The sequence below is a fragment of the Monodon monoceros genome, unplaced genomic scaffold, assembly GCF_005190385.1.
Source record: "Monodon monoceros isolate NGI ecotype Baffin Bay Population unplaced genomic scaffold, NGI_Narwhal_1 Super_Scaffold_13, whole genome shotgun sequence".
Taxonomy (NCBI): domain Eukaryota; kingdom Metazoa; phylum Chordata; class Mammalia; order Artiodactyla; family Monodontidae; genus Monodon; species Monodon monoceros.
Genome location: NW_021703769.1, coordinates 13,996,119 through 14,019,165, shown reverse-complemented (window position 1 = coordinate 14,019,165; position 23,047 = coordinate 13,996,119). Strand labels below are relative to the sequence as shown.

The 23,047-nt window shown below is 47.5% G+C and overlaps 1 protein-coding gene across 5 annotated transcripts in view; it reads right to left on the bottom strand.

Moving 5' to 3' along the window:
* Positions 1 to 823: 823 nt before the first annotated feature.
* The window catches only part of SLC13A3 (solute carrier family 13 member 3), an 85,221-nt gene continuing 62,997 nt past the window's right edge, over positions 824 to 23,047 (bottom strand). For 3 of the 5 annotated variants that reach the window (XM_029220618.1, XM_029220617.1, XM_029220616.1), the window contains 5 exons: positions 20,125 to 20,222; positions 14,986 to 15,098; positions 6,381 to 6,542; positions 3,739 to 3,876; positions 872 to 2,476 (listed from right to left, as the gene is read on the bottom strand). In XM_029220618.1, the coding sequence (XP_029076451.1) occupies positions 2,300 to 2,476; positions 3,739 to 3,876; positions 6,381 to 6,542; positions 14,986 to 15,098; positions 20,125 to 20,222 (688 nt within the window). In that variant the 3' untranslated portion in view covers positions 872 to 2,299. Of the gene's footprint in view, positions 2,477 to 3,738; positions 3,877 to 6,380; positions 6,543 to 14,985; positions 15,099 to 20,124; positions 20,223 to 23,047 lie in introns of all 5 variants that reach the window. The other 2 variants (XR_003793130.1, XM_029220615.1) reach the window with 2 other exon arrangements.

Below are 23,047 nucleotides of genomic sequence, written 5' to 3'. Positions count from 1 at the left end.
AGTCCTCCCTGACCACCCTGGCTAACATAGCCTTTATAGCTAACATAGCCATAGGTTTCTCACATTGGCCAGTTTCATTTTCTTCTTAGCCCACATTATGACCCAGAGTCACTTTACCTATTTGTTTACCTGCCTACTGCCTGTCTCCAGGGCTAATCTCCATGTGGCTGGGGACAGTGGACTAGCACGTAACAGATTCTAAATAAATACTGTTGAATGAATAAATGGAAGAATGAGTGAATAAAGAAACGAGCCAAACAGACCCCAGATTGAAGAGTGAGTTTGCTTTCTCATAAATTCTGGTATAGATTTACTTATCAAATGTTTACTAAGCATCTACTATGTGCCAGAAACTGTTCTGGGAACTGGAGTTACAACACTGAACAAAATAAAGTTTGTATTCTCATAGGTTTATTTTCTAGAGGGAGAGAAAGTTAATAAACAAGAAAGTAAATAATACAGTGTCCTCACTAAATATTAAGGAGAAAAATAAAGCAGGATAAGGGGATAAAAAGTAATGAGGGTGATATTTTAGACCTGATGGTCAGGGAAGCTTCTCTGGGGAGGTGACATTTGAGCAGAGACCTGAATAAAGTGAGAAACAAGCATATATTTGGGAGCAAAGTGTTCTAGGTAACGGAAACAGCATGTGCAAAGGCCCAGAGGCAGAAGAGTTTGAGTATGTGGCTGGAGTAGAGTGGAGAGGGGAGAGCAGTAAGGAAGTGAGGTCAGGGAGGTCAATTCTGTGAAATCCCCAGTTCCAGAACTTAAGGCTTTGAAGCTGTTTTATGGCCACAAAGGCAAATAATCTCCAGGCCCAGGGTTGATTAACATTCTTTATTTTATAGAATTTTCAATCAGAAGTATTTGAAATCACGATTCATCCGGTTACAAGCCCTTGGGTTTCTCTGTGAATGAATTTCTCCACTGCCCCATCCAATAGAAGTGCACGCCCCACCCCAAAGGGCTGTAACTGTGACTAAATGTTGAAGTAATCCCACGGGAAGGACAGGGAGCCCATTCTCCCTCCTCCCCACTGCTCCCAGGGGAACATCCATGACTCACTTGTGCTGTTTCAAGAACAAGTTCAGTCCCTGGGTGCTGCTTCCCAGCCCGAGCTGCTTGGGGAACCTCATCCCTCAGAGGCGTAGGAAGTCGGGGATGTGAGCTTTCTGGGCCCCTCAGCCGGTGCCTTTTCGAGATGTTCCTACTTGAAGCAAGGAGGGATCAGATCCTCTAGGACAGGCTCCACCAGCCACTGGCTCAGGGGAAGTCTTAAGTTGTCCTCGTCCGTAGAAGAGGATTATGGTGTTTCCCTGCCTGAAACAGTTGACCTCTTACAAGGCCCCAATTTATCTTTTGACTTTTCTCTCACCCCTGAAAAATGTGGCCTTTGCTAATCAAACATGCTTACCGCTTCGGGTCGGGGCAGGGAGGTAAAGACCAGCTCCTGGAAGAAGAAGAAGGCTGCAGCCATGAAGGCCCCTGCGGGCCACGTGCGGAAGGGGCCTGGCTGGAGGGGCCATGGGTCACCTGTGAGAGGGCATGGCCCAGACTTGGCCTGACCCTGGAACTGTGGCCACACTGAATCAGACTGAACAGGAAAATCCTAATAAGCTCGGGTAGAAAGGTCTAGAACTCCTCTTGTGTGCTCGGGAGCCCGGAGAAGCAACAAGGAGGCTTTGCACGATCTCCATGTCCTCAGGATGTCATCTGTCCCTCCCCCTGTCTCCAGGGATTGAAAATACCCCTGGCTGCTGGGTATCAGCAGGGGTGATATTTGAATAACTGGTGGAGAACTGGCCCCCACCAAGCAGAGCGCACACCAGCTGTGAACAGCTGGAACAGCTGGACTGGGACACAGCAGCCCCAGAGTCTCTTGAAGGAAGGTGATCTCTAAAGGCAAGATGGTCTCTCCAGATGGTAACTCGTGTAGTCAGTGAAGGATGCTAGCTGTGCTTCCCGCGCTACCTATTCAAGACAAACGCCATTCCAGATTTGCTTATTGTTGCTGAAATTGGGCTTTCTTGCATCCTAACCACAGAACAGCTCAGAGATAAAGGAGCTTGTTGCTCAGGCAGCAGATCTGGGACGTAGCTGCACCCTGAACTGCATGACAGAGGAGAAGGTATCCTAGATAACGAGACTATGGACCCAAGTGGACCACTGGAAGTCACCCTCGCTTGCTGCGCGCTGGATCACAGAGAAGAATTGCTTGATCATCCTGTAGGGTCCTGACAGCAGGTGATGGCGAGACCTTCTGGGAGGGCCCAGCCCGAAGAGAGTATCTGAGGGGGACTCAGAGGGTCTGAAATGTGTCATTGGCCAAGGTGGCTGGCAGTGCTGTGACATTGGTTAGGTGGATGTTGGCCCAGTCCGGGAAGGTGCCCAGCTGGAAGATGGTCTGTGCCCAAGTATTCATGGCCAAGCTGAGCAGCAGGACGCCCATCACGTTCATCAGGAGTCCCGTCCGCGCCTGCAATGGAGCCCAGAGTGAGGGGGGGTCTGCTCGAGGCCCATTATACAGATGGAAAAGCCCAGGCTCAGAGTCAGAAAGCCCTTCACCCAGGACTGCACAGCTGGGAAGTGATGGGGCCAGACACAAACCCAGGTTGGTCGATACCCAAGACCCTTCCGTCTTTACATGCCTTAGGCTGACCCTCAAGGAGCTGAAAATGTCCCCATTCACTGAGTGGTTTCTAGGTGCCAGGCACTGTGCCATGCAGTTGTCACAGAGCTATGCAATTTACCCTGAAAGCAACCCTGTGAGGGCTGTTATCATCATCATTATTCCCATTTTACAGAAGAGGAAAATGAGGCTCAGAGAATTGGGCTCACCCAGGATCACACAACCTAAAAATAATCTGCTTTGATCAGTAAACATACCCTCTGCCTTTCATTTACTGTCTCCCTCATAGAAGGCAACCTCCTTAGAGGCAGGCCTGTGTCTCCCCTACACTGCTCGACCCCCTGCCCGGAACATGGAATGTGCTCAGCAAATATCTGTGCAGTGAATGAACCCACAGTGGATGAACGTCTGTCTGCCTGGGTCCCTGCTGTCTCTTTGCTCTGTGATCTCTTTCTGCCTCTCACTGTCTCCATCTGTCCTGGGGGAACTCTGTGCCTGGAGAGCCTGCGTGGGTTGAGGACTGGTTAAGCAGATTCCCCCATCTCAGTTGCACCAGCTTAGGACCCCGAAGCTTAGGTCCCTGAGCACCCACGGTGCAGACACCCCAGGCAGCCAGTGGCGGGGGAAGGGCAGCAGGAAGCAGGCAGAGGAGGGGCCAGGAGCCGGTTCAGCAGGGGAGCCTGAGGGGGGCTCTGCCGAAAGCTGGAGGTTCCCCACCACTGCCACGACCCTCGGCCTCTGTCTCCTCTCCAGCAGGCTGGGCACCGAGGCCCGGCCCTAAGTCCCAGGTGTGGTCCGCTGCTCCTCTCCTAGAGACGCCGCCACCAGGCACAGAGTGCTTGGCCAAACAAGTCAGAAGACAGGGCGGTGCCCAGAGAGAGGGGAAGCCCCTCGTCTCTGAAGCAAACTTTGGAAAGTAGTCGCCGAGGCAGTGCTTCCTGAAGTTGCCTAAGCATCTCAGAGTGTTTGCTAAAAGGTATATTTCTGGTCCCACTCGGAAGGACCTATTCAGAAATTGCGGGATGCTGGGGGAAGCACAAGTCCTGCCTTGCCCACCCCTGGCGTCCACCCACCTCCCCGGACCTCTGCTAGAAAGTGCCCAGACTCACCATGTCTTTGACCAGCAAGTGTCCAGAGGCGAAGGCGATTGAGTTGGGGGGTGTCGAGACCGGAAGCATGAAGGCATAGGAGCAGCCGACTGTGCCGGGGATCATCAGGTACAGGGGGTGCACCCTCAGACGGATGGCCTGGGCCAGCAGGGGCGGGACAGACCGAGACCGAGAAACACAGAGAAACCACACGGGAGATGGAGACAGGTGGGGAGACAGAGATGCATGGAGAGAGATAGGCGAGTGAGAGAGAACGAGAGAAACAAACGGGAAGATGGATTTAAAGACACACAGAGAGAAATGCGGCCAGAACGGACACACAGGCAGAAATAGAGACAGACAGACAAGAAGAGAACCAGACCGAGGGAGATATGGAGAGAACATTCCTAGGTTAGCGACATTCCAAGCACATGCAGGTTCATCAGGGAGGATGGGCTGGGGAGATTATTCTAGAACACTCCCTCTTCCAACTTGAGTGCGTATCAGAATCACCTGGAGGGTTTGTTAAACCCCAGAGTGCTCTCGCCACCTCTTGCAGAGTTGCTGAGTCAGCAGGTCTAGGGCGGGGGGGGGGGCGGGGGTGGCAGGAATTTGCATTTCTAACAAGCCCCCAGGTGATGCTGATGCTTCTGGTCCAGAGACCACATCTTGAGAATCACGGCTCCAAAAAGCCTCAAGTCCCCTGCCTGGTCCTTCTCTCAGCCTAACGATCCAAACAGCTGGCCTCTGGGTACCTTTTGTTGGGGCCTCACTGGATTTCAGAGATAAAGAGAGCTCAAGGTAGCACCCGTCGGCACTCATTTCCAAATTTCTAAGACCGTGTGGATCAAAGGTGTCTGTGGGTTGGCCTCAGTTAGCAGACCACTGGTTCATCACCTCCCCCGAATGACATGTCCACCTGTAACTCATGTTGATCACTTCGCCAGCATTTTATTTTAAGGTAAGGATTTTTGGCCCCTCTAGGGAATTTTTGTAAACCAAAGCATATACATTCTCTCAAAAAGCACTAAGATCACCCCCTTGCATGTAAAATGTTTTGATTTTGATGATAAGCAACGTCTAGAAGAATAAATCATTTGCTAGTATCTTCTTCAGCGAAAGCTGTCCCTGCAGACCTGACTGGGTCTACTCTCCCTCCTCTCCCCCAGAGCACCCCCATCTCTCTCAACTGCCCGATCCATCAGATCCTGGGGAAGGGTGTGATAAAATCCAATCACACTTAGCAGGGCTACGGGGACCCCTACCCCACACTGCTGGTGGGAGTGGAAATGGCACGCCCACACTTGGGAGGGCAATTTGCCCATCTCTTACAAAATTCTAAATGCACGTGCTCTTTCACCCAGGGATCTCAGTTCCGGAGATCTAGGTGTATCTACATATAAAAAGGTGCTCAGACAAGGAGAGGCCAAGGCAGCATTGCTGGGAAATAGCAGAGGCTGGAAACAACCTCTGTGTTCATCAGTAGAAGATTGCTTAAACAAAATCAGCAGCTATGGATTCGTAATGGAATATTCTCTAGTCACTGAGGAAGAATAAAGTGTGCCTGTGTGTGCTAATACAGTGTGATATCCATTATAAATTGATGCATAAATAAACAAAGAAAAAGCAAAAAGTGATCCAGACAGTGTGCCTGGCATATCACTGTTTGCATACAAAGCATATGCTTGCAACGTTGATTTAATCTGATCACTTTGGTCTATGTTGAGATAATCATAATGGTCTGGTCTTCTTTAGTCTATTTAAATATAAAACTATACTGAGAGTGTCTATTAATCAGTTTGGAAATTTCTAGTAGGATTCACGTGACCTTGGATCCATTTTGTTATTCGCATCCTTGTTTACATGCGACATTGAGTTATAACTTTCTTTTCCTTTGCTCTCCTTCTGTTTTTGGTGTCAGGGTTTTGCTAACCTTGTACATTGATTGCACAGCTTTCTCGATCTTTCTGTGCTGGGGAACACTTGGGGTAAGTGGGGACTGTCTGCTCCTTGAAGGTTTGCTAGCTCTCACCTCAGACATCCCCCTGGGGCTAGTGATTTGTAGAGCAGTGCTTCTCAACCAGGGATAATTTTGTCTCCCCAGGAGACATTTGGCAACGTCTAGAGACATTTTGGATTGTCACAATTTAGGGGGGATGCCTTTGGTATCCAGTAGGTAGAGAACAGGGATGCTGCTAAACGTCCTACAATTCACAGGACAGCTTCACATAACAGAATTCTCTGGCCCAAAATGTCAATAGTGCTGAGAAACCCTGCTTTAGAGGGAAGCTAGAGCTTTGCCTACCATTAGAATTTCTCCTAAGGTTATCTGTCCATTCAGATTTTCTACTTCTTCTTAATCCATATTTGGCAATTCCTATTTTCCTAGAAAACTCTCCATGTCACCATGGGTTACTTTTCCCAAAGGAGGGAATTTGGTGCATTTGGAAAATATTTACTCTGTTTATGCATTTCTTAAAGAAAAAAACAGTATTCTTTTTTTAAAAAAAACATCATGGTTCTGACACTATCACGCATTTTGGACGAGAGCAATGACCAGCTGTGGCTCCTGGTGGAGTTCCCAGGAGCGAGAAAGAGATTTCTGAACGTGTGTTGGGGAGAGGTGTTTCCCTCCCGCCCCAGGACCCTATATGGACCCTCACCAGCTCCGCCAGGACAGGCAGAAAGATGATGATAGTGGCCGTGTTGCTGGCAAACTCCGTGAAGAAGGCGACAACCACAGTGATGAGCAGCACGGCCAGCGCCGGTGGCACCTTCTCCAGGGGGTGCAGCTGCCCACCAATCCACGCGGATAGCCCCGACTCCTGCAGAGGGGAGGAAGCAAGGACACCTCTTCACCCCCCCGCCCTCCAACAGCTGCCCCCACCCCCCCAAGCCTGGGCCAAGGGGGGAGGGTTAGGGTTGGCCACAGCAATGGCAACTACACCCTTTCACATACGGGTTGACTGAGGTTCAGAGAGGGTAAGTCACCTGCTCAAGGTCACATATTCCAGCCTGGACTTCAGTCAGCTTCTCTGCTTCCTGAGCTGCTCTGTACTCCATACTCTACAGGCCCAGGGCCCAAACCCCTGGATCCTCAAATAATCCATCTGGTTCTCCAAATAATCCATTTGGTTGTGGGACCCCCTAAACTTGAGTGGGAGAGGGGAACTGGACCCTGCATGCTAAATCTTCTCGTTCCTCCAGTGATGGTTGCTAATTACAAAAATATTAACACATTTATACAAAATATTCAATATTAATTTTATAATTATTATGTATTAATACATACCAAATATGTAATATATACAAGATATTATATATATCATATATAATAGGAAACGTGTCAGATATATATCAAATACAACACAATGAATAGGATTATCAATAATAAAAATATTTATACTGAGTATTACAATGGTGGTACCACAAACACTAACATTATTAACATATTATTCCTTATCATAAGAATCACCATCATTGAGGCTTTACAGGGTACCAGGCACCTGCCTGCATTACCTCCCTGACTCTTCCCAACCATCCAGCAAGGTAAGCATTCCTCCCCATGTTACAGAGAAGGAACCCTAACTTGGCAAAGTTTTTGTGATTTGCTCTAGGTCCCCAAAATAGTGACTAAGATGTATTTTGCACTCAGGGCCACGTACGTCAGTAAACTAACATTCTCCTGCAAAGTTCCTTGTCACTGGGCACCCTCCACTGTATACACCAGGCTGTCACTGCACCTCTTAATGAAGGGCAGTGCCCAGAGTGGACCACTGCCCTCCAGGACAGAGAAAAGACAAGGTAGATTGTCTCCTCCCTGGCTCCAGACTACACCTGCCACCAACGCTGCAGAATTACCTCCGAGCTCTCTCTCTGCTGAGTTCTCCAGGAATTACTGTACTTACGAGTATTTAATAATGATACTCTCCCCCACCTCTGTCCTCACCACTTCAAATGTATCCTTAACAACCCGGAATCCAATGCACCTTCATTAAAACCCCAAAGAGGAAAAACTGATGTAAAATTGTGCTCGATGCTGCCCCCTGGTGGTGCCATGCAGCAATATCTCATTAAAGCTGCAAGGGCGCTGCCTGTAGGTCGTTTTCTTAACACAGATAACAAAGCTGTAGGCTTAGGAGCTGATCAAGGGCAGAGTTGGATTAGACCCCTAACATTTAGAATCAAGTGTATGTCTACCATAGCCCTTTTATGGTAGACATACACTTGTATGTCTACGCAGTATCTTTTGGTACCAACAAACTCCGGTTTATCAGAGACAATTTACGCTCTTTTGTATTTAATAGAAAATTTGCTGCTTATTCCAGAAATTAAGCTTTCATAGTGGATTCTAGAATGCAGTATTCTGTTTTTACATAAATAAAATAATACATCTGTCGCTACGATATGACTTAAAAGTTACCTTCAAGGAATGAATAATACATGCTAGTTTTCCCTAGAAGAGACCTTATAAAATTAAGGTGCTTCTTTCATATCTGCACTGTTTGATAGCTTAGAAATTATAGTATATGGCAGAGTCGAGCCCCAGCCCCTCCTCTGGCCCAGGGAACACTGCAGGGAAAAATGGGTCCACTAGTTTTTCCCAGAGGCCACAGCTCTGGCAAAGAGACCGACAGCGTGTGTGCAATTAAATGGAGAGCGGCTGGAGAGAGGGAATATTAATGAATTGGATGAATGAGGAGCCAAGAGCTTCCCTGTAGCCGGGCCTCTGGGTGCCAGGCTTCCAGCCAGCGTCCCAGCAGCCACTCAGGGCCCTGGCTCAGCTTCCGTAGCCGGAGGGAGGCCTGGCAGCTTCCAGAGAGAGGAGACCCCCCAGCTGCTCTCAAGGGGACTCGAACGGGCTTCACCTGCCCTTTCCCATTCCCTTCGAATCAGAAGCTCTGTTTCCTTGGAAACACACAGCCACATGGTTTTCCCAGGGACTGGAGGACCAACAACAGGCAAGGTCAGAGGCAGCATGCCCAGGGCGTGAGGACAAGGGCTCTGGAATCAGATTAAGTTTGTCCCCCCACCTTAATCCATTCTAGCTGTGTCATCCTGGGCAAGTAACTTAACCTCTCTGTGCCTCACTTCCTTTTCTGTAAACTGAGATGTACCAGTCCCTGTCCCAGAGGGTTATTGTTGGGATAAAAGTAGCTAATCTGTAAAGCACTTAGAAAAGTGCTTGGGCACCGGGCAAGTGCCCAAAACATGCCAGCTGCCATTAGTGGCATCAAGTCATGAGATGTCAGAGGTGGCGGAACACTCAGAAATTGCCCCAGGCTGTGGTTGTCAAACTGTGCTCCTTACAGCCCCCACAGTTGCCAAGAGGTACCTGAGGCCACATCGCAGGATGGGAGGGAGAGGCTGAGCTGCCCCCTCTTCCTCCTCCTTTCCCAGTTCCAGGAGGTCCTCTCTCCCTGATCTCTCTGACATATAGTAGGGTCAGATCTTAAAGGAGGGTGTTATGGTACAAGTGGAATGTTTAAAGTTAAAATCTCTGGGATTTCCCTGGTGGCGCAGTGGATAAGAATCTGCCTGCCAATGCAGGGGACACGGGTTCGATCACTGGTCCGGGAAGATCCCACATGCCGCGGAGCAACTTAAGTCCGTGTGCCACAGCTACTGAGCATGCGCTCTAGAGCCGCCAGCCACAATTACCGAGCCTGCGCTCTACAGCCGCCAGCCACAACTACTGAGCCTGCGATCTAGAGCCTGTGAGCCACGACTACTGAGCCCGTGCGCCTAGAGCCCGGCTCCGCAACAAGGGAAGCCACCGCAATGAGAAGCCCGCGCACCGCAACGAAGAGTAGTAGCCTCCGCTCGCCGCAACTAGAGAAAGCCCGCGCGCAGCAATGAAGACCCAACGCAGCCATGAAGACCCAACGCAGCCATAAATAAATAATAAGTAATTCTTTTTTAAAAAGTTGAAATCTCAATAGAAAACCCTTGAAAATCTCTTTAAAATCCTCATAAAACACAATAGGCTCAGCTGTGTGTGTACAACTCTGTATAAGAATTCTTAGGTAGAGAGAGCCAGTCAATTTGATTAAAGGAAAGGAGGAAGACTTTATGCACATGTGTGAACATTCAAACCACTGTAATACTTACAAGCTGTGTGGCATTGGGCAAATTAATGAACGTCTCTGTTCCTTGATTTCTTCAAGGGGTTGTGGTGAGGCTTAAATGAGTACAGGTAGAAACGATTCCTCTATATAGTAAGTACTGAACAGGGCTTATTATTATTTATTTAACTTAACGAACACTTAATATAGTGCTCATTCTGTGCTGGGCACTCTTCTAAGTATTTTGTTAATGTTAACTTATTAATCTTCGAAACAACTCCATGAAGTAAGTAGTATAATTATCTGTATTTTATGGTTGAAGAAACTGAGGCACAAAGAGGTTGTGATTTGCCCAGATAAGTCAATTAAGTTTGGAATTTTGAGCCCAGGATCTGGCTCTTACTTCATCAGTCTACCTTGTCAATAAAATAACAACAACAGCAACAATAATAATAATAAGATAACTCTCCAGCAGGAAATGAGGGATTCAGGAGAATACACACGTTTCTACTTGCCTATAGGGTCTGTTCCACCCTGATTTAATACCAAGCTTGTATCACTGAATATATCTGTAGGTAAGTTTATTGTGGGTAGAGATTAAAAGAGATATAAATGAAGGTGTCAGAATAAGACCTTTTTTTATGAGATAGTAAAATTATAATAACAAGGAAAGTGGTGAGGTTGACATAGGCTGTTGGTTTTAACACCTGGTCTGTATCAGCCCTCTGCTAGGTACTTGCCATCCGTCATGTCATCAGTCCTCAAAACAGCCCATATTGTAGGTCTTGTCCAACAAATATTTATTACACGATCACGTTATGCACTAGGACTTTTCTAGATGCTTAGAACAGCAATGGATAAGACAGGTATGGTCCCTGCCCTTGTGGAGCTTACATTCTAGTAACAGAGATACCAATAAACAAACAAATGAATAGGATAACTTGGGGGTAGGTATGGTGTAAAGGAAATAAGTGGGGTGATAAGAGGGAGAGTGACTGTGAAGGGCAGATGCTACTTTAGACAGGGTGGTCAGGGATGGTCTCTCTGAGGACGTGACCTTGGAGCCGAGACCTGAGGGTAAGGACACAGAGATCTCAGGCAAGAGCAGTTGGCAGAGAGAAAGCAGATGCAAAGGTCCTGGGGTGCAAATGAGTCGTGTGGTTGAGGAACTTTAAGGGGCCAATGGGACTGGAGGGGAGCCCACAAGGGGATAGAGGTATGAGCTGACATCAGGAAGGTAGGCAGGGGCTGTCGTGTGTAGGCCAAGTCAAGCCATCAGACTAGAGTCTAATTATATGGGCAGTTTTGCAGCAGGAGAAATCTGCAGTGAGGACATCAAGTGGTCAAGCTCAGAGCAAGCACTGGGATCTGCTTCCAGCCCTTCAGAACCAGCAGGTGGGAGTCCAGTCCCAGTGCAAAGGCCTCTAAGCCCCAGGAGGCCTGGCTGTGACCTGGCGAGGGCACTGGGCAGGGCTAGGAAGCAGGACATGCCCTGAGCACTCTGGTCCCTCCTGCAGCAGGCCGCCTGTGGGGGGGGATGGTACGAGCAGGGGTTGGGGGAGGGAGCAGCTGTCACACAAAGTCCTTTTTGAACAGAAACCGCGGCCAGCTGCCCAAGGCTGGGCCAGGAGCCAGACTGGCATCCCGGCATGCTCCGTGGTCCTGCAGCCAGGCCCACTGAGAGCCAGTCTTTGTCCACCACTCCCTGAGCTTGGAGAAGCCTTTGGGGTGCAGGTCAGGCTCAGGGTGAGGCGAGGTTCATATCATCTCGATAAATGGCATCATTTCCACTGAGTTGCTCAGGGCAAGAACCTCCCCTTTTCCATAATATCTAATCATAATAAACAACTATGTCTGGCTATGTTCTAAGTTCTCCACATGTATTAATTCACTTAATAAATGTAACAACTCTATGAGATGGGCACCATTATTATGCCCATTTTACAGATTAGGAAATGGAGGCACACAGCTCAGAGGTGAAAGATTGACTCCAACCCAGATGGTCTGGGTCCACCACCCATGCTTTCTACCATTGCATTGCATGGCCTCCTCAAGGCCATGGCTAACATGCCACTTCCTCCCAGAAGCCTTCCCTGATACATCCCCAGTAGGAGGCAATAGTGAGAATAGTGAGAAGAGTCAGACAGATGCAAGTTCAAAGCCCAGCTCTGTTACCTACGAGCTGTGTTCCCTAGCATGAGTCACTTAACCTCTCTGGTCCTCAGGATTCCTAAAATGGAGACAAAAACAGTACTTTTGTTCATCGATCTTTTTGTTCCTTTTGAAGTCTGTACCTTTGTATGTGTCATTTATTGAAAAAAATGAACAAAATAAAAACACATTTCACATAAAAAGAGTAGCTATGTAGAGAAGCTGGATGTGCCCCCCGGTCCCCCTTCAGTGTGGCCTTGGTGTGGGGTCCATAGCGTGATGGTTCCGCTCTCGGGACTCTGAAGGCCTTTTGTCCCAGCGCAGGGAGTGCGGGCAGCAGACGGCCTTCACTGTCAGCCCCTGAGGGACCGGCTCAGACCGGAAGTTGTCCTGCCCGAGGTTATACCACTCTTGGGGCGGAGTCTCCCCACCTCTCCTGCTTCCTTCCCTCCCTTTCACAGGGCACAGCCTAATGCCTGCTCACTAATCCCCGCCTCAGAGTCAGCCTCCTGGAAGCTGAACCCGCAATCCCCATGGAGTGAATGTTTCAAGAGAACACACAGGGAGCTCTTGGCTCCTATTAGCGGTGTATCCCTTCATTTACTCTCTTCTTTAATTACTCCCAACAACCCCATAGAGTAAGAACTTCAAGCCCATTCATAGCTGAGAAAACTGGTGCCCAGAGGAGTTAAGGAACTTGCCTAAAGGGCCCCAGCAAGGAGTAGGATAGCTCGGATTTGAATCCAGGTACTCAGATCCCAAGCCTGGGTTTCCGTAACACTATTTGAAACTGATAATTAAAACTGAATTTTATAATGCCATTTGCAGCAACATGGATGGACCTAGAGATTATCATGCTAAGTGAAGGAAGTCAGAAAGAGAAAGACAAATATCGTATGATATCACTTATATTTGGAATCTAAAATATGACACACAAGGAACTTATTTACAAAACAGAAACAGACTCACAGACATAGAGAACAGACTTGTTGCCAAGGGGGAGAGGGGTGGTGGAGGGATGGATTGGGAGGTTAGGATTAGAAGATGCAAATTATTATATAGAGAATGGATAAACAACAAGGTCCTACTGTATAGCATAGGGAACTATATTCAATATCCAGTAATAAACCATAATGGAAAGAATTTGAAAATGAATGTGTATATATATAAAACAATCAATTTGCTGTACAGCAGAAACTAACACAGCATTGTAAATCAACTCTACTTCAATAAAATAAATTTTTTTAAAAACTGAATTTTCCTTTCCTTTTTTTGAATTTTATTTATTTTTATACAGCAGGTTCTTATTAGTTACCTATTTTATACATATTAGTGTATATATGTCAATCCCAATCTCCCAATTCATCCCACCACTCCCACCCTCCCACCCCACTTTACCCCCTTGGTGTCCAAACATTTGTTCTCTACATCTGTGTCTCTATTTCTGCCGTGCAAACACAAAACCGAATTTTAAAAAGTAAGCAATTTGAGAAGTAATTTCAGGTTTCCTTTACCTTAATTTCCCATTTGACCCTTAATTGGCTGTGGCCTCTCATACCTCGGCTTACATGGAGAAATTTAGGGGGGGTGGGGTGGGGCCCAGCTTCATGAGCTGTGGGTTCAAATCCCAGCTCTGCCTTCTGGCTGCACAAAAGTAGGCAACTTGTTTAGCCTCGAGTTGCCTCCATTTCCTCACCTTGGAAATGAGGACAGCAACAATATCTACTTCAACTGTGTCTTTGAAGATTAACAGAGTCAGTATTTGCAAAGTGCTTCCTGAGGTGCCTGGCACTTGGGAAGTTCTCAAGACTGAGCCGTTAGGAGGCTGGACTCTGAAATCAGATGGACTGGAGTTCGAACCCCACCCCTTAAGCAGAGGGCAACTGTATGACCTTAAGAGAATTGCTTCATTTTTCCAGGCCTCGGTTTTTCTACCTGGAAAATGGGTATAAAAATATTCCCGGGACTTCCCTGGTGGCGCAGTGGTTAAGAATCCGCCTGCCAGTGCAGGGGACATGGGTTCGAGCCCTGGTCCGGGAAGATCCCACATGCTGCAGAGCAACTAAGCCTGTGCGCCACAACTACTGAGCCTGCGCTCTAGAGCCCATGAGCCACAACTACTGAGCCCACGCACCTAGATCCCGTGCTCCGCAACAAGAGAAGCCACCGCGATGAGAAGCCCGCGCACCGCAACAAAGAGTAGCCCCCGCTCGCTGCAACTAGAGAAAGCCTGCGTGCAGCAACGAAGACCCAACACGGTCAAAAATAAAAAAAAAATAAAAAAATAAATATTCCCCAACCCTGAGAGCCAGTGTGAGGATTCAATGAGATAATATGTTATGACACATGTTGGACACTGAAGCTGCACTTCCTCTGAGCAGGGCTGGCTGTGCTGAGACTGCGTGCCTCCGGAAATTCTGCTCTGTCAGTGCCTCACTCGCCTCAGTCTAGTCCCGGCTCTGCCCCTGTGCTCACAGAGCCCTCTAGAATAACATTAATAGTAACACCAAGTAATTAATATTCACAACACCTAACATAGCGGTCAAGAGCATAGGCTCTAGAGCCAAACTACCTGGATTCTTATCCTGAGTACATAGCTGTGTGGCTTCAGGCAAGTTACTTTACCTCCCTGTGCCTCAGTTTCCTAATCTATAGAATGGGGATAACGATGGCATCTATCTCATAGGCTTGCTGGGAAGTTTAAATGAGATATGTGCAAAACAAGTTGAACAGTGCCTGGTACAGGGTGAGCCTGCTAGGGTGTTACTCCTCTGTGCTCACAGGACCCTCTAGTCATATTAGTAGTAGTACTAGTGTAATGCTCATTGCAAGCTCCTTGAGATTCTACATCGTGCCTTTTTTCTCTCTTTCTGGGCAGCGCCAGGCACAGCAGGGAGCTGTGAGGTGTCAACTACGATGACCCTCATGTGGCAGATGGGGAATCTGTGGTGCGCGCGGGGCCCGCGTAGTCTGCTGCCTCTGCTCTTGCACCTGCGGCTGCCCCGGGACCGGCACTCACCTCCCCAGGCTGCAGCCTGCCTGCTGCTCTTACCTCACAGCCTTTGGCCATGGCGAAGCCCCCTCCCAGGAGAAGGATGATGTTCCAGGGCACCGTGTCCTGAGCCTTCTTCCATGTCAACAAGGGCTCTGTCTCTGTGTTGGGAGCTGGGCAGAGAGAAGACACTTAGCCTGGGAGGGGACACCCTTCCCCTCCGGGCAGGGAGGGGACCCAACACACATTCAGGACAGTCAGCCGGAGGAGGAGATACCGGCCCCAGCAGCCCCATCTTGGTGGGGACACTCAGGGGTCTCCAGGAAGCCACAGTCTGGCTCCAGCGTCTGATTTGGGGCGTCTGCTCTACTCAGAATGCAGCTTGAGAATCTTCTGGAACTGGGCAGTCCACACGCAGAACATCCTTTACATCTCGTGACAAGCCCCTCTGGGTAAGTACTACTTTCACTCTGATTTACAAGAGAAAAGGCCCTCTTTGTAACTGAAGGTGTACGGGGGGGGGGGGGGGGGGGGGGAAGAGGAAGGAAATGCAGGAGGATAGAAACCAAGGGAATGTTTGGTCCACGGAAGTGCAGGATGATTTGTATTTCTTCAAAAGCAGCCACGTCTGCAGTAGTTAGAACAAGGGGTCGGCAAATGTCTTCTGTAGCGAGTTGGAGAGTGACTAATTTAGGCTTTGCAGGCCTCTGTTGCAGCGAGGCTGCCACGGTAGCATGAAAGCGCCACAGACAAAACGGACACACGTGGGTGTGGCAGTGTTTCCATGAAATTCTATTTACAGAGCGGGTGGCAGCCCGATTTGGCCCTCGGGCTATAGTTTGTCATCCCTGCATTGAGAGCATCCTCCTGGACCCTGTGTGCCCTTGAAACGTGACCTTGCCTCTAAGCCCCCATATCCTCAGCCAATACCCGACACAATAATAGTACCTGGGGGTTCTCGTGGGCACTGATGAAGCAGCGAGGGAGCTGTGAGTGGAGGGACGTTTCTGTTGAGTTTGCAGCCGTATCCCAGTGTCCCTGACACCTGGAAGTCACTCCATAAGTACTTGTCGAATAATATATTCAACTCACACAGCCCAGTGCCTGGTGCCGAATAAGCACTCCTGAACTGGCACTCTTCACCGCGGGCTGCCAGCGGCCTCTCTGGAGGAGGATGGGTCTGGCCCATTCACAGCAGTTCGCCCTCTGTCAGGACAGTTCCTGGTTTAGTGCCCATTGATATTTTGTTTCCCCTTTTCAGTGTTTTTCAAAATTGTACACCGTGGTTTTCTAAAACAAAAGTTAATAATTGGATAATAAAGACAATCAAAGCTACTTAATAAAGGCCCTCCCCTAGATAATTTGCAGCCCTTGGGTGTACCCAGGCGGTTCTGATGTCACACACTGCCAGGGGATTCTTGGGCCAAGCACAATGTATGATTTAAGCCCAGAACTAGAAGAGGCAGCTGGAGATGTCAGGAGGCCCAGCCCTCTGCCTTCAGGCAATAAAATAGCATTTCATTAAAGAGACAGCCAAGGTCTGAAAAAGTAAAGTGACTCACTTTTCAGGGTCGGACAGGGGAGGCAGAAGGCCCTGAGATGAGTTTAACATAATGCAGGTGAAGTGAGTTAAGTGGTGAGTGCTTATAAGACTGCTCACCATATGGTAATGGCAATTAACATTAGCTGCTATTGCCTTTATTATTTTCCCATCCAACCATGCCCTTGCCACTATTTCTCATAAGTGCAGCCTCTAACTGTCTAAATGTCTCACTTCCACGTTATGCCAGCTGCCTTCTAGAGCAGGAGCTGAAAGCACAGGCTTTGAGGTTGAACTAGAAAGAATTCAATCCTGGCTCTGCCGTTCGGCTATGTGACTTGGGCTAGTGGCTCTGCCTCTCTGAGGCTCAGTGCCCTTATCTGCAAAAGGGAGCAGCAGTACCTTCTCAGAGACCAACTGGGAAGATGACACGGGCCCATGTATGCAAAGGGCTCAGCCCAGGATGTGGCCCAGAGCAGGTCCTCGGTCATTTATTTAACAAGTGTATATTGGGGACCTACCATGTGTCAAGCACTCTTCTAGACACTGTGGATATGGGAGTGGTCAAAACAGAGAAAACCCTGCCCACTGGAAAACTTATATTCCAATAAGTGAGGCAGGTGATAAATCAATAAATGTATAATGTTGGGACACTGTATGTGCTATGAAGAAAAAGAAAATACAGGAAAGGGACGGAGTGACAAAGGAGGGGTGCTTTTATAGATGGTGTAGTCAGAGAAGGCTTCTCTGGAGATATCTGGAGGAAGGGCTTTTTGGGCAAAGAGGAAATGGAAGCTGTCATCATCCACATGGTGGTCATCTTCCTCCTCCTCCTCAACGACACCCTCCACCTCCTCTTCCTCCTCCTCACCGTCCACATCACCATCCACATCATCGTCATCAACATCAACAACATCGTCGTCATCCACAAGCACAGTGCCTGGCACATAGTAGGCAGAGCATCAATACTTGCTGAGAGACCATAAAGGGAGTTGCAAGTGCAACTCAGATCCATAGAAGAATGGAAGACAGTGGGTAAGATAAGAAAATCAAGGTTGGCTTGGATGTCTGGGTTCCACCCCCTGTCTCTTTTTAACTAGCTGTGTGACCTTGATCAAGTCACTTTCTCTCCATGGAAACTGACTGACCACTCTCTAAGGCCGCCTGTAAGACATGGGTGTTGAGTACTAGAAAGCATCATTTCGGCCAAGTCTGCACGGGCCCACTAGTTGCCGAAGGATGGGCAGCGCGGGTGGAATTCCCTCTCCCCACCCACTGGGCAACACTGAAAACTCCAGTTTAAAGAACCCTCAGCTGAGGCAGGATGCTACACTCCATGGGCCGGATCCAACCTAGAGATGTGTTTTAACACTACTGGATGGGCCCACGTAGTATTTGTTTTCCAGTGTTAGCTGCCAAAGTTTAAAATCAGGGAGATTTCATAAAATTCCAGATTCTCTGCTTCTCTTAAAAAATCAGCAAATCTGGCAAAACTAGTCGTGCTTTCCTACACGGGGACAGTCAGGGGAGACTGAGTAACAGCTGCCCCCTTTATTTGGACGTTGGCTTGGCTGTTTCCCACAGATCCCACCAGGCTCTGACACTGAAGGTCCTGCCAATTACCATCACCCTCTGCTGCTGTTTTCCCTGTAACACAGAAACTGTCCTGTTGCAAAAATGTGAAAGGAGAGACGGACAGGGAGGGCCAAGTTCCACCAAACACTTTCTCCTGCATCCAATCAGCGGCACACAAAAATGTTACGCGGCGTTTGAATTTGGACATGTCCTAGAGAACTGCTAAAGCCAGGGGTGAAAAGTGACTAAGGGCCCCACTCACTTCCTAACTGGGAAAGCAAGGCCCACAGGGTACAGGAACTTTCTCAAGGTCACCCAGCAAATTCGTAACAGAGCTGGGATTCCGCACGTGTATGCCATAGTGCCCTCCCCACAGTCCCAGCTGAGAGGAAGCTCTGGGCCTTATGAGCCCACCCACAGGTGACAGAACCATGGCTGGGCACCTGATCTAGAGCAGCCAGGCCACAGGCTGGCCAGGAAACTATGAGGCCACGAGGTGACACAGTAGGAAGCGATCTGCTTTTATAAGAACAAGCTGGACCAAGCAGTTTCTGACTCAGAAGCATCAGTAGGAAGTAGAGAGACAACTCGGTGAAGAGAAGTGATAACTGAAGATGCAAGAGCGGACAGAGAGAGAGGGCCGGGTGATATGGAGGCCGTGAGCGGGCTGAGTTCTGAGGAAGCAGAACGTGTGAGGAAATAGGTACTGTGAGGGGGCAGTGGCTGGAGGGAGCAGACACACCCGGAGACGGAGCAAAGCCTCTAAGAGAGTAGCTGCTACGAGGAAGCAGAAGGTGTGTGGGACTCGATGCTTCGAGAGACAGAAACAGGAGGCAGGAAGTAGCCGGAGCAGTGGGATTAGGTACTGTGAGGGAAAGGGCGCTACCCCACAAGGGAACAGAAGTTACAATGAAGCGGGAACTCGGATGAAGCAGAAGCCACCGAGATGCCACAACTCAGAAGCAGTAGAAACTCTGAACAGACCAAGAAATGATACCGAGAGTGGATGGTGAGGAAAGCTGGCTGGCCACAAGACAGAGAAGCAGAGAGGAATGGCTGGCCACAAGACAGAGAAGCAGAGAGGAAGAGAATAACTGAATCCCGTTCAGTGGCAGAGCCTCAGGGGCCACAGCCTAAGCCTCCTCGAGGTCCAGCTCTGCTACAGTCTGTGCGTCCCTGGGAAATCGGCTCCCTACTGGTCCGTACGCTGCACTGCACACGCACAAAACCCCACTCCTCCTGGAAACCGGAGCTGTCCTGTGTAATACGCTATTCTTTTCCAACAACAGAAGATAGTTGGATTACGACCTCCTAGTTCCTGACTCCTGGTCCAGAGCTCATCCCACTGCCCCAGATGGAGATGGGCCAGTCACAGCCTCTGTCACAGGTGGCAGGCGTTGGCACCTTCTTCTGCAGACACCGGCTGGAATTCCGGTGGGGTCACAGATTGGTGATCTGAAGGCCAGCCTACAGGCAGGTTGGTGTGGAGGGCTCAGTGATTCCCTGAGGCTGAATTTGAATGCCTATAGCCAGTTTTGCCTCAGTTCCCCCACCACTTGCTATCCATTTAAACCCAGCTTGAGGTTTTCATCTCCGGGCCCTTAGGCAACTGACTTGCAACTCCTGCTTTGGGCCCAGAGTTTTTCTGGGCAAAGTCGAGCCTACTGTATAGGTACTTATATGACTAAAGAAAATATTAATAGATGTCCGCAAACCTCTTATTGAAGAAATGAAAAACATTTTATCTGTGGACACAAATTTGAATTTCATGCCACGTTCACGAGTCATGAAATATTTTTCTTTTGATTCTTTTCAACCATTTTAAGAATGTGAAAGCCATTATTCTTAGCTCACAGGCTGTATAAGCACAGCCAGCCAGCTGGATCTGGCCCATGGACTATAATTGCTAATCCCTGCCCTGGACTGTCACCTCTGGCAGACATGGTAAATGCTCAGACGGGGAAAGGGAAGAAGCAGCACCACGTGATTAGTACAATAGGGCTGTCAGTCCCAGGAGGGCCCCACCTTCAGGCCACTGATGACCACGCTCCAGGCCACCGACACCCCAGCCTTGCCCACCTTACCTTTAAAGTCAAACCACCACTTGAGAGATGGCTTTTGGGACGGGAAGAAGAACAAGACGGTGACAATGGACACGCCAGTGACAGCATCAGAAATAAACCTACAATGACAAGGCCCCAAAGCATGTGACCCTGGGCATCTCAGCAGGCCAAGGTTTGGCAGATTTGCAAATGAGGATCTGTCGAAGGGAATTAGGCCCACCGTGAAGGGAACATTGTTGGAGGCCACCGGATTCTGTTCTGCACTGCAGTCAGCAGGGATGCAACCACCCATGGATGCAGAAGCTCTTTATCCACTGCTCCCTGGGGCATTTAGACTCTGCTTGAGCCAAACAAATGTTTATCCTCCCATTTCAAGGACCCTAGGAAGAGGGACTTGATCAAAGAGGGGAGAATCTGAGAGCCACAGAAGGTTGGGGTCTATGGTACCCCCATGCATCACCATAACCGGGGCTCCTGTAACAGTCCTGTATGTATTTGTTCAGCTCCTGCTTGCATTCCTCCTGGGATGGGCAGCTTAGTACATGGAGATGCAGCCCATTCACACCAGCAGAGCTCAGATGGAGCCCACCTCATAGCCCCTCAAAACCTCACTACCACCTTCCAAGGATCCACAACATGTCCTATGGAGACATTAAGCCCACAGAAGTCTTAGAAACAGCCCTTGAGGGCAGGCATCTTCCATTTCAGATGAGGAATCTGAGGCTCAAAGAGCAATAGCAACTTGCTCAGGGCCAGACCATAGTCTGTAGAGGAGATGGCCTTGAACTCAGATATATCTGGCTCCAAGTTCAATGAGGCACAGAGCCAAGTGCCAACAAAAGGGCTTTCAGCCCACATATTTGGGAATAAGAGTATTCAAACAGCCAAGAAACTGGAAAAGATGGCCCATATCACTGTAATAGAGAAATACAGATCAAAACACATGCTAACAGACAGGCAAAACGTGAAGAGGGTGATAATATCTAATGAGGATGTTGAGAAACACATGCTGGCAATACATTTCAAAACTTTACATATGAATACCCCTTAATCCAGTTGTTGTACCTCTAGGAATTTATCCACAGGAAATAATTGGGCTCTTGTACACAGATTATGTACCGGGACGTTCATTATTGATAAGATTAGAAAAAAATGGAGGATTTTTAGTAGGGACATGTTTAAATACATTGTGTATTATAATATATATAATGAAATACCCCTCAGCTGTTCAAAAAAAGGATAAAAGATATTATCAATTGTTACATTTGACATGGAAATACAACCAAGTTACCTTGTAAATTAAAAAAAAAAAGCAAGTTTTTATCTGCAGTATTGGACACGATCCAAAAAGGATTTAATTGGTTAAATAAATTAAGATGGGCCCGTTCTATAGACTACAATGCACTGTTTAAAAAGAATGAAGTGGGTCAGAAATAGCAGGTTGTCTATGATCTCATTATTGTATTTTCCAATTTTTTGTTATATGTAAACATATATGTATGTGTGTATATATTAATATAGGTTGTGTGTGTGTATCTGAAATGTTATACACCAAACTGTTAATTGTGATAATCTCTGGGGAATGAAGGAAAACTAACTTTTACTTTTTCAATTTAGCATTGTTTGAGTTTTTTATAATGAGCATAATTTTGTAACTAAACAACAAAGAAAAAAGCAGATCACAAATACTATGTTTCATGTATATGTATAACTAAATCACTTTGCTGTACACCTGATACTATCACAACATCGTTAATCATCTCTACTCTAATATACAATAAAAAGTTAAAAAAAACAACAAATACTATGTTTACTGCAATCACATTTCTGTTGAAAAAATTCTTGTGTTTGCTAGGCTTCTTTTTAGTGAGTTTGCATGTGTTTTAAAATTAGTTGTATTGAGGTATAATTAACATGCCATAAAATGCACCCATTTTAAGGATACAGTTCAATGAGTTCTGACTAATGTATACGGTCCTGTAACCACCAATGCGATCAAGATGTAGAACAGTTCCCAGACAGGCATTTTTTAAGTCAGAAAAAAGACATACATCAGAACTGCAAATTGAGGTTCTAAGTGATTTTCACTATTGTTGGAATGGTTTATAACACCAGATTTCATTTGAAAAAAAACCCAAAGTACCTACATTTTGGAAAAATAAAAGAATGGTAATAAGAGCCACTTCTTTTGGCTCCATGATATTATATTGTTTCTTCCTCATAAGAACCCTCACGAAATTGGAACGTGTATCCCCCACTTTACCAGGGGTGGGGGGAGTCTGAGGCTCAGAGGGTGAAGTGTGTAGGGCTGCTCTATCCAGTATGGTCACCATGAGCCACATGTGTCTAGTGGACACTTGAAATGTGACAAGACTAAATGTGGCAAGTGTAAGACACACATCAGATTTTGAAGATTTAGTGTAGAAAAAAGAATGTAAAATAGCTCAACAATAATTTATTGTATGGATTACATATTGAAATGATATAGCGTTAAATAAAATCCATTATTCAAATTAATTTCATCTGTTTGTTTGTTTTTTTTACTTTTTTATGTGACTACTAAAAAATTTAAAATCACATTTGTGGTTCACATAACATCTCTATTGGATGGTGCCGATCAAAATCATCAGAGCTCGCCAAATCCAGAGGACGTATCTTCCATCTAATCGTGTTCTAACTAGATCACACCAGATTTTGACATATTTCCCACTCACTCCTTCCTTAAACACTCCTCTCTCTTGGCCTGTGCTAGTCCGTTGCTCCAGCGTTTCCCCCTACCTCGCTGACTGCTTCTTCTCCATTTTCTCTAATGGGATCATTCTCTACCCAGCTCCTAAACGTTGGGGATCCTCAGTCTTCTCTATGCTCCTATATGCTTTCCCTGGCTGAGCCCATCAATTCCTAGGGATTTAAATTGGAAATTTATATGGTGACCCCCAGATTT